The 13,142-nt window shown below is 38.9% G+C and overlaps 1 protein-coding gene across 2 annotated transcripts in view; it reads right to left on the bottom strand.

The window, feature by feature from the left end:
* jarid2b (jumonji and AT-rich interaction domain containing 2b) overlaps positions 1–13,142 on the bottom strand; it is a 458,793-nt gene that overhangs the window by 37,782 nt on the left and 407,869 nt on the right. For both annotated transcript variants that reach the window (XM_043719074.2, XM_043719075.2), the window contains 4 exons: positions 8,754–8,846; positions 4,866–4,984; positions 4,630–4,700; positions 3,433–3,547 (listed from right to left, as the gene is read on the bottom strand). In XM_043719074.2, the coding sequence (XP_043575009.2) occupies positions 3,433–3,547; positions 4,630–4,700; positions 4,866–4,984; positions 8,754–8,846 (398 nt within the window). The remainder of the gene's footprint in view (positions 1–3,432; positions 3,548–4,629; positions 4,701–4,865; positions 4,985–8,753; positions 8,847–13,142) is intronic.

Below are 13,142 nucleotides of genomic sequence, written 5' to 3'. Positions count from 1 at the left end.
TTCCATACACTTACCACCATCTACATGAAAGATTTGCCCTGTAGGTCCCTTTCCCCTCTCACCTTAAGCCTATCCTATCTAGCTTTAGATTCCCCCACCCTAGGAAAAAAGAACTTTACTATTCACCCTATCCATGCCCCTCATGATTTTATAAACTTCTTAGCCCCGGCACTCCAGAGAGAATAGCCCCAGCCTATTCAGCCTCTCCCTACAGCTCAAACTCTCCAGCCCTGGCAACATCTTTGTAAATTTTTTCTGAGTCAGAGGTCCTGGGTTCAAGACCCACCTCCTCCAGGGACATGTCATAACATATTTGAAGAAGCTGATTAAAACATATCTTGACAAAAAAAAACTTTGAGGAAAGAAGAAGGATTTTTTTCCCCCTCAGGCCGCAGAACAGAGAATGGTGCTCACTAAAGATTGGATGAGCCCCAAGGATCCTTGCTAGGATTATTACTTTTTGTGGCAAATAGTGATGACATTAATCAACTGTAACAGGAAATAAATTGGCTAACAGAATGGATAGACAAGCGATTAATAGAAGTTAATACAGAGAATTATGAGATGATGAAGAATGGAGGAGTTAAAATAGAATAAAAAGCAAGGCTTTTAAAGAGAGCAGAACCAGTGGACACGTGCAAATGTCTTTGAAAATAGCAAGACATATTGAGAGAGTGGCTAGCAAGGATTATTGAATAATGGCTCCATACACAGAAGTATTGTCCACAAAAGCAGTGAACTTATGCAAATCGTACATAAAGCTCTGCTTAAGACACAACTAGAGTAGGATGTTCAACTCTGGTCACCACTATGTAGGAAAGATTCAGGGATCCTTGAAAGGGTGCAGTTGAAGAATTTTAGTTATACTGTTAGATTGCTGAAGCTGAGATTGTTGTCATTCCAAGGCAATTGAGGAGCGATATGACAGATGTATGTAAGACCATAGCAGGTAGAACATTTGTACTCAACAGTAGCAATTATCTTAAATACTGTCGATGAGGGTGACGGAAGCAGAGACAGATTACAAAAGGAAATTGAATAGGCGCTTGAAGGAAACAAATTTGCAGAGCTATAGGAAAACAGCAGGGGACTGGGACTGACTCAACTCTCTACAGACATAGACTCAGTGGGCTGAATAGTCTCCTGCTGTACCATATTGATTCCATGACAAAGCTCCTCCACCTCAAATAAATTGGCAATAAGTCAGGCTAAAACATGAATGTTTGGGTGCAGAAGCTGAAATAAAATTTTCATTTGATTTAATCAAGTCTGCCATTAACCTTATGCTAAATTGTAGAATATAATCCAGAAGTTTGACATGGCAACAACCAAAAGATTCAGATGCTATTTTTCCAAATTTCACCAAACGATCTACTTGATCAAAATTAATTGCAGTTCCTTCTGAACTAACAGCTTGTTAGTATAAACATTTATGAACTGCAAAGGCATCTGGTTGATCAGAAATTATACATAAGCATGGTTGCTCTGGGTTGACCGTGTTCCTCAGTGATTGGTTCAAGAGGAACTGGAACTTCGTAAAACTCTTCTAAAAGTAATTTTATTGCAAATTAACACTCCAACAGAATCAGATCAAATCTGTCGATCTTCCAAGGCATTTCAATCCTTTTTTTATTCTTTGAATCGTATATACAGAGGAACCACGATTATCAGAACGACACGGGCAAGGAGTATTTTGTTCGGATAATCGAATACACAGTTTAGACAAGCGTTGGGACCTTGCGATCTTATTCAGATAATCAACTTTCAGATAATCAAAGTTCCTCTGTAGTAATAATACCCCACCTGCCACAGAGGAAGCACTGGAACAAACAGAAAACTTATGTAAGTGCTTACAGGAACAATTGGAAAATGTTAGGTCTCACAAAAAAAATGTAATTGTCATGCCATTCACAGAAGCAGAATTGTTGGAATAACCAAATTTTACTGCTGAATTATCAGTGTTTCTTCAGTTGATTTAGATGCAAAGTATATTGGATGTGTTTGGGTCACATTTCTGAAAGTTGGCTCACAATATTCAAAGTAGTGGTCAGGAGGAGTTTACTGTTCCCATAAATCAAAGGTCTTCAAACTATTAGTGCAGACAGAAGCCATCATGACCAGGGTTTACAGAACTAATTTCAGTTTACAGCTCTACACGTAATGGTGAGAGCACTTGCTTGGGATGACTCTTGGAGAAATTTCTTCTTTAAGACTGGCTACCTAGAAGGCTAGATCTGAGAGCAGTTTGCATTCATGGAGCTTGTGCCAAACATGCGATCAATATTTCCATAAAAATCTGAATGTTCACATTCAATTGAACTGAAGCTGTCCATAAATAGCACTATTAAGGGGCATCTCAACTTAAAGAGCTTGCTCAAGAAAATAAATTACATTTCAATCTGTTTCAACGATTTATAAATATACCTGGGTTTGCTGCTTTGCATCTCACTAGGATGGCACAAGACTCAAATCCGCAAACCTCCGCAGCACTGAGCTTTATCGGACCCTTCGATTATGGCATCAGGTCTGACCAGGAAGCCTCTGTCCACCCATATGCATCTCAAGATGCACTGAATTAAGACAAAACGGTGTCAACTCCAGTGAGCCACACAAGTAGTTTGCAAAAAAAAAGACAATTAAAAACAGTGCAGAAAAAACTGAAACTGAGGAAGGGGCAGGTTTGAGAGAAGAGGAGGAAACCAATATCATGATTTAAACGAACAGCAAGTTGCACCTCATTTCAGCCCGTCTTTTAAAGTGCTGAACACTCTGCCTGTCTGACACAGATATGCTAAGTTCTGTCCATGCTGGCTAACTGGTCATTTGATTAATGCAATTTAAAAGGTAATTTAAGGATATGGACAAAAAAATTAACTCACTTCTGTGTCAGTGAAGCAGGTCTTCAGTTCAATCTGGTGGAAGAATTAAAAAAAAACTATTATCCTCAACAATAAAGTACTTGGTGACACTTGATGACCAAACTAATCAAGTGAGGACCAGCTACAAGCAGCTTCATTTATAATGAGGCAATGAATTCAAAAAGAATCCATATCAGTAGCTAACCTGGGCTTTTTAAAAAATATATAAATAAGGCAGGTGAATTCAATTCAGAATGAAACTGAATTTTCAAAAGAAAAAAAAGACTTCGCTGTTTGGAAAAACGGATTTATTCTGAGTCCGTTCTCTGGCATGAAAATTCAAATCAGAACTCCATAAGTGCATCCAAAGTTATTTTCCATACTGGTACCCTACAATACAACATTAAAGAAAGAGATATATCTGGCAAGAATTGACCTGTGTGTGTGTTGGGTGACAGAATTAGGCTAGTTAGCCAAACCCAAATCCAGAGGTAATCGCTGATCAATCCAAATCTGCTCTGCTAAAAGTGGGGCTTGCAAGGGAGAGACTCCCCTCCCCAGGACAGGCACTTACCAAATGCAATCAGCACCAGTGTGTAAGTAGTCAATGTATGGAAGGTGGTTTTGGTCTCGTGACCAGCATGAGGTAGTGAAAACCATGCCAATATTTAGCCAAGGAATCGTCACTCCTAAAAAGAAAATATAAATTGCAGCAAAATCAGGACATAGAGGCTGACATTTCCTTAAAAAAAAACCTCTAAACGGGTTACTGTACATGAAACACAGCCATGGTTCTCCAAGACCAGTTTGTTTGTCCACAACAATTTATACTAGCAAAAGTCTATAAAAATACAAACATGCAAAGGGAAAGGATAGAATTAACTATCATGATAATTCCATCCCCATGGAAGGAACAGACACCACAAAACAGTGGTAATGCCATCTCACCAGCAATCCACAGGCACAGACTAATGTCCTCAGAACACAGATTAAAATCCCACCAAGGTAGTTGGTGGAATTGAAATTCACTGAATAATAAATCTGGAATTGAAAGCTTGGTTCAGTAATTGTAATCATAAAAATCCCTCTGGTTCATTAATGTCTTTTAAGAAATGAAATCCAACAAACTTACCTAGTCTGGCCTATGTATGACTTCAGTCCGAAATATGGTTAACTCTCAACTGTCTTCTGAAATAGCCTAGCAAGCCACCTATATCACAAAGGTAATGAGAGATGGGCAACATGATGCCAGTTTTGCCAGTTATGCCCACATCACTTGGAAACATTTTTTTCCAATGTCCTCTCATTTTTTGGTAACCATGTCATTGTGGTAAAGAGGAAAGAAATGGCTATGACCTATTCATAAAATGAAAGTTTGGGAAATTTGTCTCCAACCTTCAATGGAAATCCAACTCCAGGAGATGGGTGTTACCTATGATGCATCACAATTTAAATTAACTGTCCTCTTTAATGGTGTCAGAAAATATCAAACTCAAGGACTTGGTGAAGGGGTGATCCCATACTCATCAAGTTGTGGAAACTTGTTTTAAAGCAGTGATATTTCTTTGCTAAAAAAAAAAAAATTATTAGGCTTTAACCTATATTTTTACTCAATTTTGTTGGAGTACTGTCTCACCTTACAATTTTTACTTCCTTCAAACAATAACCCGCCTAAATAATTTGAGAAAGGTCCACCATCTTAAATTTAATAATATCTTCTCTCCCCACACCCACTCTCAAAAGTACTTCTCACTTACTCCACATTCCTTACCTGACAAAGCACCAAAGTGTCGCAGGATGGACCCTGAATTATTAGGAAGGACTGTAAGGTTCCATCCATGCCTGTGGTAGAAAAGATAAACATTTGAAAATCTGAGAAACATCCCCTCACCTTGCCCTCACAAAATAATATTTAGCTAAGAAAAATAGGCTGTTGAAGCTCACATGATAAACACAAACACCCTGTAATTTCCATCATGATATCTCATTTCTAAAAGCAAACATTACCTTGAAAAAGGTTCTGATTTCCCAACAGGGAACCCACTCCCGTGTGCTTTTGTGTCTACTTTTCCAGAATGCACTGCTACGTGGGAGTCTTTCTGCTCCACAGCCCTCCAGTATTCTTGCTGTTGTAATGAAAAGAGAGGGAAAGTTACTGTATAACCTTCGAAATTGCCATGACACAGTTTCAGAGACATGGTCCTGCATCTGTAACATTAAATTCAACTATGCAGTCATCAAAAATGTGAACAGCACACACAAGCTTCTATCTGCAAACCACATTTTCCTTAAAGACAAGGTCAACCTCAAAACTGCAACTGCAAATCCCTGGAAAGCTAAACATATGCTATTTGAGTCTGATTCAAGGGGAGCACAAATATGCATACTGAAATATTAATAGTATCATAAAGAATCTGAAAGACAAAATCCATAAGAAACAGGTGAATCGAGAATTGCATTCAATCGTTTTTGGATACAAACTCGCAAGTTAGATCATCCTTCGTTTTCTGCTGAATATAGTAATAGCCTATCTAGCAGGTCACAAAAGGCTTGGCTCATTCGATGTCATTCTACTATCAAAACAATCCCAACAGTGCTCCTCACTGAGCTCTTTCTAGAATTAGGTCAGTGCCTGGACCATAACCATTCATCTTAACAATTTATTCCAACTGGGTTCCTTTGTCCTTTGTACATCACGGTTTTACTTGGTTATATGAAAATGAAATTTTGGATTTAGTGATGAATAAATATCTTATGTACGCCACAGGATTCTTTGAGGTCTCATCTGTACGATCCAGACAATCACCAGTGATCACTACATTGTGAAGTTCAGGATGAGGCGGAGAATGACACGCAATATCCAGAGTAAGAAAAATCATTTGCTGAAGAGCAAACCTAAAACAGCACGAGAACAGAGCTCTGCAGGATTGACCGGAATTATGTGTCGTCTGGAAAAGCAGTAACTGAAGAATGGGCTACTTTCAAAGAGGAGATGGTTTGGCTACAGTCAAGTATTTTCTTCAAATGGGAAAAGTAGAACAAACAAAACCAGAGCTCCTGGATGAAAAGAATATTGAAATTAAGATAAAGAACATATGCGTGCTTATGACAAATATTAGGTAGAAAATAAAATTGAGAACTAAGACGAATATTGAAGGTGAAAAAGCAATTAAGAGAGGCAAAGAGGAATTAGGAGAAAAGGCTGATAGCAAAAATCAAGCCGTGTCACAAAGACCTCTACAGCCATATAAAAGGGCAGTATGAGGAGGAGTTAGGACAATTAGAGGGGATTTACACCTGGAGGCAGGGGTCATAACTATTAAATGAATACTTTCCATTTGTCTTTACCAAAGAGAGATGCTATCGTGGCCACGTCGTCAGAGGTGGCAATACTGTCACTAGAAGGGCTTGAAATTGGCCAGACAGAAGTGTTGACAAGACACCAGGATTGGATGAGATGCATTCAAGGATTTTGAAGGAAATGTGAATGGAAATCGCAAGGACACTGGTCACAACCTTTCAGTCTTCCCTAGACTAAGGGAAGATGCCATAACTTTGAAAAATTCCAAACATTATGGTCTTGTTCAAGAAAGTTTGCAAGGATAAGGCCAGTCATTGGAAACCAGTTATTTAACTTGAGGTGGGAAGCTTTTAGAAACAATTGTTTACAATTGAATTAGCAGCTACATGGAAAAAGGCAGCTTGAACTGGAAGGGAAAAAAAAACGAACTTGGAGTTTTTTTTTGAAGAGGCAACAGAAAGGCTTGATGAGGGTTTTGCTGTTGATGTGGTGTATATAGAATTTCAAAAAGGTGTTGAATACAATGCCACATACCAGACTTGAGGGGAAAGTTATATGTCACGGAACAGGCAGTAGCAACATGGACACAAAATTAGCTGAGGTGACGTGAAACAAAGTACTCATTAATGGTTGGATATTTTCCAGGGTGAAGGAAGGTTTGCAGTGGAGTACCACAGCAGTTAATATTTGGACCAGGGGTTTTTCTTAATATGTAAAAACAATCTAGATCTTCATATACAAGGAGCAATTTCAAAATTTGATGATACAGAACTTGGGAGAATTGTAAACTGAGAGGAGGAGAGTGTAGAACTCCAGAAACATAGTCAAATTGATAGAATAGGCAGATAGGTGGCATGATTTTCAAAGCAGAAGTTTATGAGGTCATACCTTTTGGAAGGAAGAACATTGGAAGACAATATAAAATGGGGAGTACAACAACAGATGTTGCTGATGGAAATGTGTTGCTGGAAAAGCGCAGCAGGTCAGGCAGCATCTAGGGAACAGGAGAATCGATGTTTCGGGCATTAGCCCTCCTGAAGAAGGGCTAATGCCCGAAACGTCGATTCTCCTGTTCCCTAGATGCTGCCTGACCTGCTGCGCTTTTCCAGCAACACATTTCCATCTCTGATCTCCAGTATCTGCAGACCTCACTTTCTCCCCAACAGATGTTGCTGGGTGTATAAATGCACAGATTATTGAAAGTGCAGAAGAAGACAGCACAGTAAGCATAGGTAACTCAGCTTTTAATAATAAAGCCACAGAGCTCAAGAACAAGGTGGTGATGTGGAACTTCTGCAAGGTACTGTTTGATCTCAGCTAATGGACTGTGCACCATTATTGGTGCCACATTATATGAAGGATGTGAATGAATTAGAGAGACTGTCAAAGAGGTTTACAAGAATGGTTTCAGGGACAAGAAACTTTAATTATAAGGATAAATTAAAGAAATTGAGACTGTTCTCCTCAGCCAGAAGGTGGCTAAAAGGAATTGTAAAAGGACCAAGAAAAGGAGGGCACAGATATAAAGTGGTATACAAAAGAAATAAGGACCAAGTTAGGGCATGGAATAAAGTGCCTGGAAGTGTGGTGGAAGCAGGTTCAATTGATTCATTCAAGACAGCATTGGATGACAATGGAGAAAAGGCAATGGATTAGCACTGGGTAATGATGCTCACTTCACAACCCGGTGCAGACACGATGGTCGAAATGGCCTACTTCTACACCATAACACTTCTGGTGATTTTGTGATCTTTTCCAAGGCTTAAACCTCATTAACTCTCTCAGGACCAGGCTGAAAGAGTATCAGAATCATAGGTAGGAACCCTGAAATTGTTTGATTAGGAAACTCTGCAAATTCAGCACGACTTCTGGAATTTGAAGATAAACGAAGTGAATAAGATGCTAGGCTACTAGAAATTCATGCTGTAGTGACTGGCAAGTAAAACCAAGAATGAGTTAACTTAGTTACTGATCTGTAAAGCAAAACAGTCTGCCAATAATTATTTGTAAATACAAAATATGTATATAGCAGAAAGATCATTATTGCTCCAAAAACAAATTATCAAATCAACGATTGTGTGTGTCAATAGGCACTTCAGAAATTGGCTTTACCACAGCACTAAATTTTTGCTCGACCTGCTGTCAACCTATAGTGAACCTAAGCCTGCAAACAGGTAGAACTTTGCATTTAGGTTTTTAGAACATGTTTTGCAAAATATATACTTGCAAATCCCAAAACTCCTATTCCTTTTTTATCTTTCCCCACGGGCAAGATCTTTAAACACCAAAGAAGATACATATCTTCCACGTTCACTTCCAATACACAATTATTATATTGACTAATTAATGCCAGAAATTTTAAGTCAGATTCCTAGTCAAATTCTTCCCTTGATCTCCCATAACCACCTCCTTTCCAAATCCTATTCTGTATCACCTTGTACTAAAACCATAAATGCATATCATCGGGAATATCCATTTAACTTTATCAGTCTGTTCCAGATATTTCATTGTAATCCCTAATCACACATTTATACATAAACAAAACTATTAAAATGGGTACATGTTAAAGTTTATGTACAGCTTCAGACTCCTACCTCCACTTCAGCTGCTGTTGGTTCCTTACTAAAGCACATATTCATCATGTTTCTAGCCGTCCGATAAAATGTTGTCAGTGACACAGATCGTCCCTGTACAAAAAAAATCAATTCAGAGATTCAAACAATTCTAATAGTTCCCAATCCAATAGTGCTGTTTCCCAAATCATTATAACACCAAGTAGGTTGTTAGGTACATTTTCTCTGTTTAAGATACTTAAATATCATGGACATTCCAAGTCTATCACCCCCAGCACAGAGTCATCAGGTGCATGGGAACATGATTACCTCCAAGTCATAGAAAACTCTATTCGTGGATTTACATTATTAACTTCATCACAACTGGGTCAAATTACTTAATTCATAGCATTACAGCAGCATGTGCAGTATGCAAGCGGCTGTGGATCAAAAACAGGGGGCACTATCATGACAACTTCTCAAGTGCTCAGGGAGTTGCGCACTCTCAGTATTGCCATTCAAATAAAAACCTGCTTGCCATTTAAGATGAATGCAGAAGATCCCATGACATCATTTAATCAAAGGCAACGAGTCCCAGTCTCCTAAATAGCATTATTCTTTCAACCAACTGAGCTAAAACAGATTATTTGTGTGTCTAACTATAGTTTTGTCAGAGATTGCTGTGCATGTTACCTATCACACGTCCCAATAAAACTACAGATACTATCATTTCAAAAATGCATAATTTGATGTTAAGTGCCTTAGGATCTACAACATCATAAAAGACAATACATAACTGAGATATTTTTCCTCACGTCTGGCAGAACAGATGAAAAATAATACATTAAACTGACTTCTGTTTTTAAAAAAGTGCACAAAAGCAAGCACTTTTCCCCGCTAGCATGTAACATCTCTCTTATGACAAGAAGTCCCTGAATCCTGACTGAGAAAGAGAGGGGACACTGAACAGAAGCAAAGAATTTAAAGCATGTAGCAAATTTTTTGGTGAAAATTAGCTGCAGGCTTCTTAAAGTAGAAACCAACATTGAACTGAACAATTTTTTGAAAATAAAGCCAAAGTAAAGATTCCCTATTTAGTGAAGAGCCACTTCTGAGACCGAAAGCAGAGGTTATCGTGGAAAATAAAAGCTCATGGCGTAGTTTGCAATATACAAGCATGGGGACAGAAGATTACCAGCTGACAGAAAACAGAGTCTGTATATATGGGTCTTTGACTAGCAGGATATGATGAGTGGAGTCCGACAGGGGTCTATGCTGGGGCTTCAAATTGTTAATTACAAATGACTGGAACAAAGGCACAGCAGCAAATTTATAGGCATCATTAAGGTAGGCAGAAAATTGTTGTGAAGAAGTTAAAAGCAAGTTTCAGACAGATTATAGATAGATTGAGTGAATGGGCAAAAAATTTAGCATATCTGACAGCATCAGTGGACAGAAAACAAAGTCAACTCTGTTTCCTCTGCACAAATGCTGCCAGACCTGCTGAGTTACCCCAGCAATGTGTTTTTGATTCAGATTTCTAGAACCCGCAGATGTTTGTTTTAATCCAACAGATGGCGTCTTATGTTAGAATAGTGAAAGTGTTTACATCGGCTAGAACAATTTTAAAAAAGCAGTGCTACTTAAACGGAGAATTCCAAGGCATACCAGGATTTGTATGTTCTGGTGCCTGAGTCAAAGTGGTAGTGTGAAAGCACTGCATTTAATCAAAGGACAATAATGGGATGTTATCCTTTATTAAACAAGAAAAATCAAACACAGAAGTAAGGATATTATGCTTCAGTTATGAAGTTCTGGCGAGGCCACATACTGTGTGCAGTTCTGGTCTTCTTATTTAAGGAAGTATATAAATGCATTGGAGGTGGTTCAGAGATTGTCCAACTTAGAACTCTGCCACTGAACTGAACTGAACTTATTGTCACGTGTACCGAGGCACAGTGAAAAGCTTTGTCTTGTGAGCAATACAGGCAGATCATATAGCTAATTAGCATTGATAGTAAATAGTAGGTAAACAGCAGCAAAAACAAAAACACAGGTACAGGCAAATGTTAAGAGTTTGAGAGTCCATTCAGTATTCTAACAACAGTAGAGTTGAAACTGTTGCGAAACTGATGCGTGTTCAGGTTTCTGTACTTTCGCCCCGATGGTAGAGGTTGTAGAAAAACATTGCCAGGGAGGGATGGATCTTTGAGAATGCTGGCGGTCTTTCCTTGACAGCGGGCCTGGTAAATGGATTCTATAGGTGGGAGTTTGGCCTTTGTGATTGTCCAGGCCGAGTTCACCACTCTCTGTAACCGTCTCAGATCTTGAATGGTACAGCTGCCATACCAGGTAGTGATACATCCAGCCAGAATGCTCTCAATGGTGCACCTATAAAAGTTGGCAAGGATATTCGCCATCATGCCAAATTTCCTCAGCTGCCTGAGGAAGAGGAGACATTGTTGGGCCTTTGTAACCAGTGCGTCCACATGAAGAGTCCAAGAAAGCTTGCTGTGGATAACTACTCCCAGGAGCTTGACACTCTCCACGCGTTCCACCTCTATGCTGTTAATGTGTGGGGGGGCATGATTAACATCCCATCGAAAGTCAATAATGAGTTCCTTGGTTTTGCTGGCATTGAGAGCTAGGCTGTGCACCATTTTTTCCAGGTATTCCACCTCCCATGTAGTCTGTTTCATTGCCATTTGAGATTTGACTGACTATGGTGGTGTCAGAAATTGGAGGAGTCAGGGTCAAATATTGTTAAGACAGAAGTAGATAAATTCTTGTTAGACAGTGGAATCAAGGGTTATCGAGGAAGATAGGAAGATGGAACTCGAAACACAGAGCAGCTATAATCTCACTGAATGGCGTAGCTCGCTCGAGTCTGAATAGTCTACTTCAGCTCCTATTTCCAATGTAGAGATTATTTCATCAAGACAGTTACATGGAAACACTCAGAACTAGAAGACAACAGTGCAGTCCATCTGACTGCTACCAAGATATTTTTAAAAACACACTGCTCCCTAAATGTAACCCACAATCACTTTCACCAAAACAAAGAGCTCTCTTTAATTAGGTGCCATTTTATGCGCTCAAGGGATAGTCTGTTTCAAATATTTCCTAAGCATCTTCACTCTTTCAAACTCAATTTTGTAGCCTCAGTCCCAGTTTCCAGTTACATCAAATATTTAAGAGATCCCAACGTAAAACTTTAAAGTTTTATTAAAATTTGTAAGTTACGAGCAAAACATTCATTCCGGAGTCTGAATGCAAGTGCCTAATTCCTAGTCTTGCTGCACACGTCCTCTATATCAGCCTCAAAATTTTCATGCATTCTGAAGAAGGGTCACTGGACCCAAAATGTTAACTCTTCACAGGTGCTGGTAGACCTGCTGAGTGTTTCCAGAATTCCAAAATTCCCATGTTCTCATTTCTATACATTTCTACACAAAATCACATTATTGCTGGAATCTATGCTGTATGAGCCCCTCTGGCTCCACCCTCAGATCTTGCTTTTAAAAACAAAGATTGAAAATCCTGAAGCTAATTTACTGGAGCACTAAGAACTATATGAAGATGGAGGTAAACAGGTGCGTGTGAGGGGACCTTGACTTACCAGTTCTGGAATAATCACGGTTTACAACGATTAAGGCAGAGGCAATCAATGGAGTGGTCAGAAGATTGAGTATCAAGTTTCAACACTAAGAGCAATATGGAATACATCCAGGCAGGTGAGCATCCTTAGCAAGGAATCGAGAGATGTGGAAACCCATTTCATTTGTTTAGTGAAATAGCAATATTATGTACTGCCAGTCTCAGAATGAAGGTGCAGCAAGGAGTTTGGAGTGAATTGGTGTCACCTCCGCATTGATGTTAAACAGGCTAGCTTTGCATTTGGTGCAAAATGGATACTCACAATGTATCTAAATTGGATATCACACCAACAGTCAATAGTACTGCAATAAATGCACATCAAGCAGTAGCACATTCTTGAACCACAAAATGGTTAAAAGTCTGTGACAGTTCATCAGGGTATGTGAGGAAATATTGTTTACGGAACTGCAATGATCATATTGGGATAGATTAGAATCTCAGAATCATGCTTCTGCAGAAATGTATTGTGGAGGAAAAGCAATAATCAATCATTTTCAAGGTGGCAGAGGACGAATCTAGCAAAGGATAAAGAGTGCTATGAACTGGTGAAGAATCTAATTGATGGCATTCAAATCATAGAGCAGCAGGGGATAGGAGTAGAGGTGCTACACAAAAAAAAATCTCGGACAAAAATCCTCTAAAATTAAACAAACAAGTTTACAAGTTTCTCCATTAAAAACATTAGTTACTTGTACAGTTATTATTACCTATGATCAATATTGTCTTATTTTACAGTGTTACGCTCCCTTTGTAATAACAAGACGGAACTTCGAA

Source organism: Chiloscyllium plagiosum, unplaced genomic scaffold (assembly GCF_037043375.1).
Source record: "Chiloscyllium plagiosum isolate Xiang-an unplaced genomic scaffold, Cpla_swu_hap1 HiC_scaffold_34, whole genome shotgun sequence".
Lineage (NCBI taxonomy): Eukaryota > Metazoa > Chordata > Chondrichthyes > Orectolobiformes > Hemiscylliidae > Chiloscyllium > Chiloscyllium plagiosum.
The sequence above is the reverse complement of the archived record's forward strand: the minus strand, read 5'-3'. Positions and strand labels throughout refer to the sequence as shown.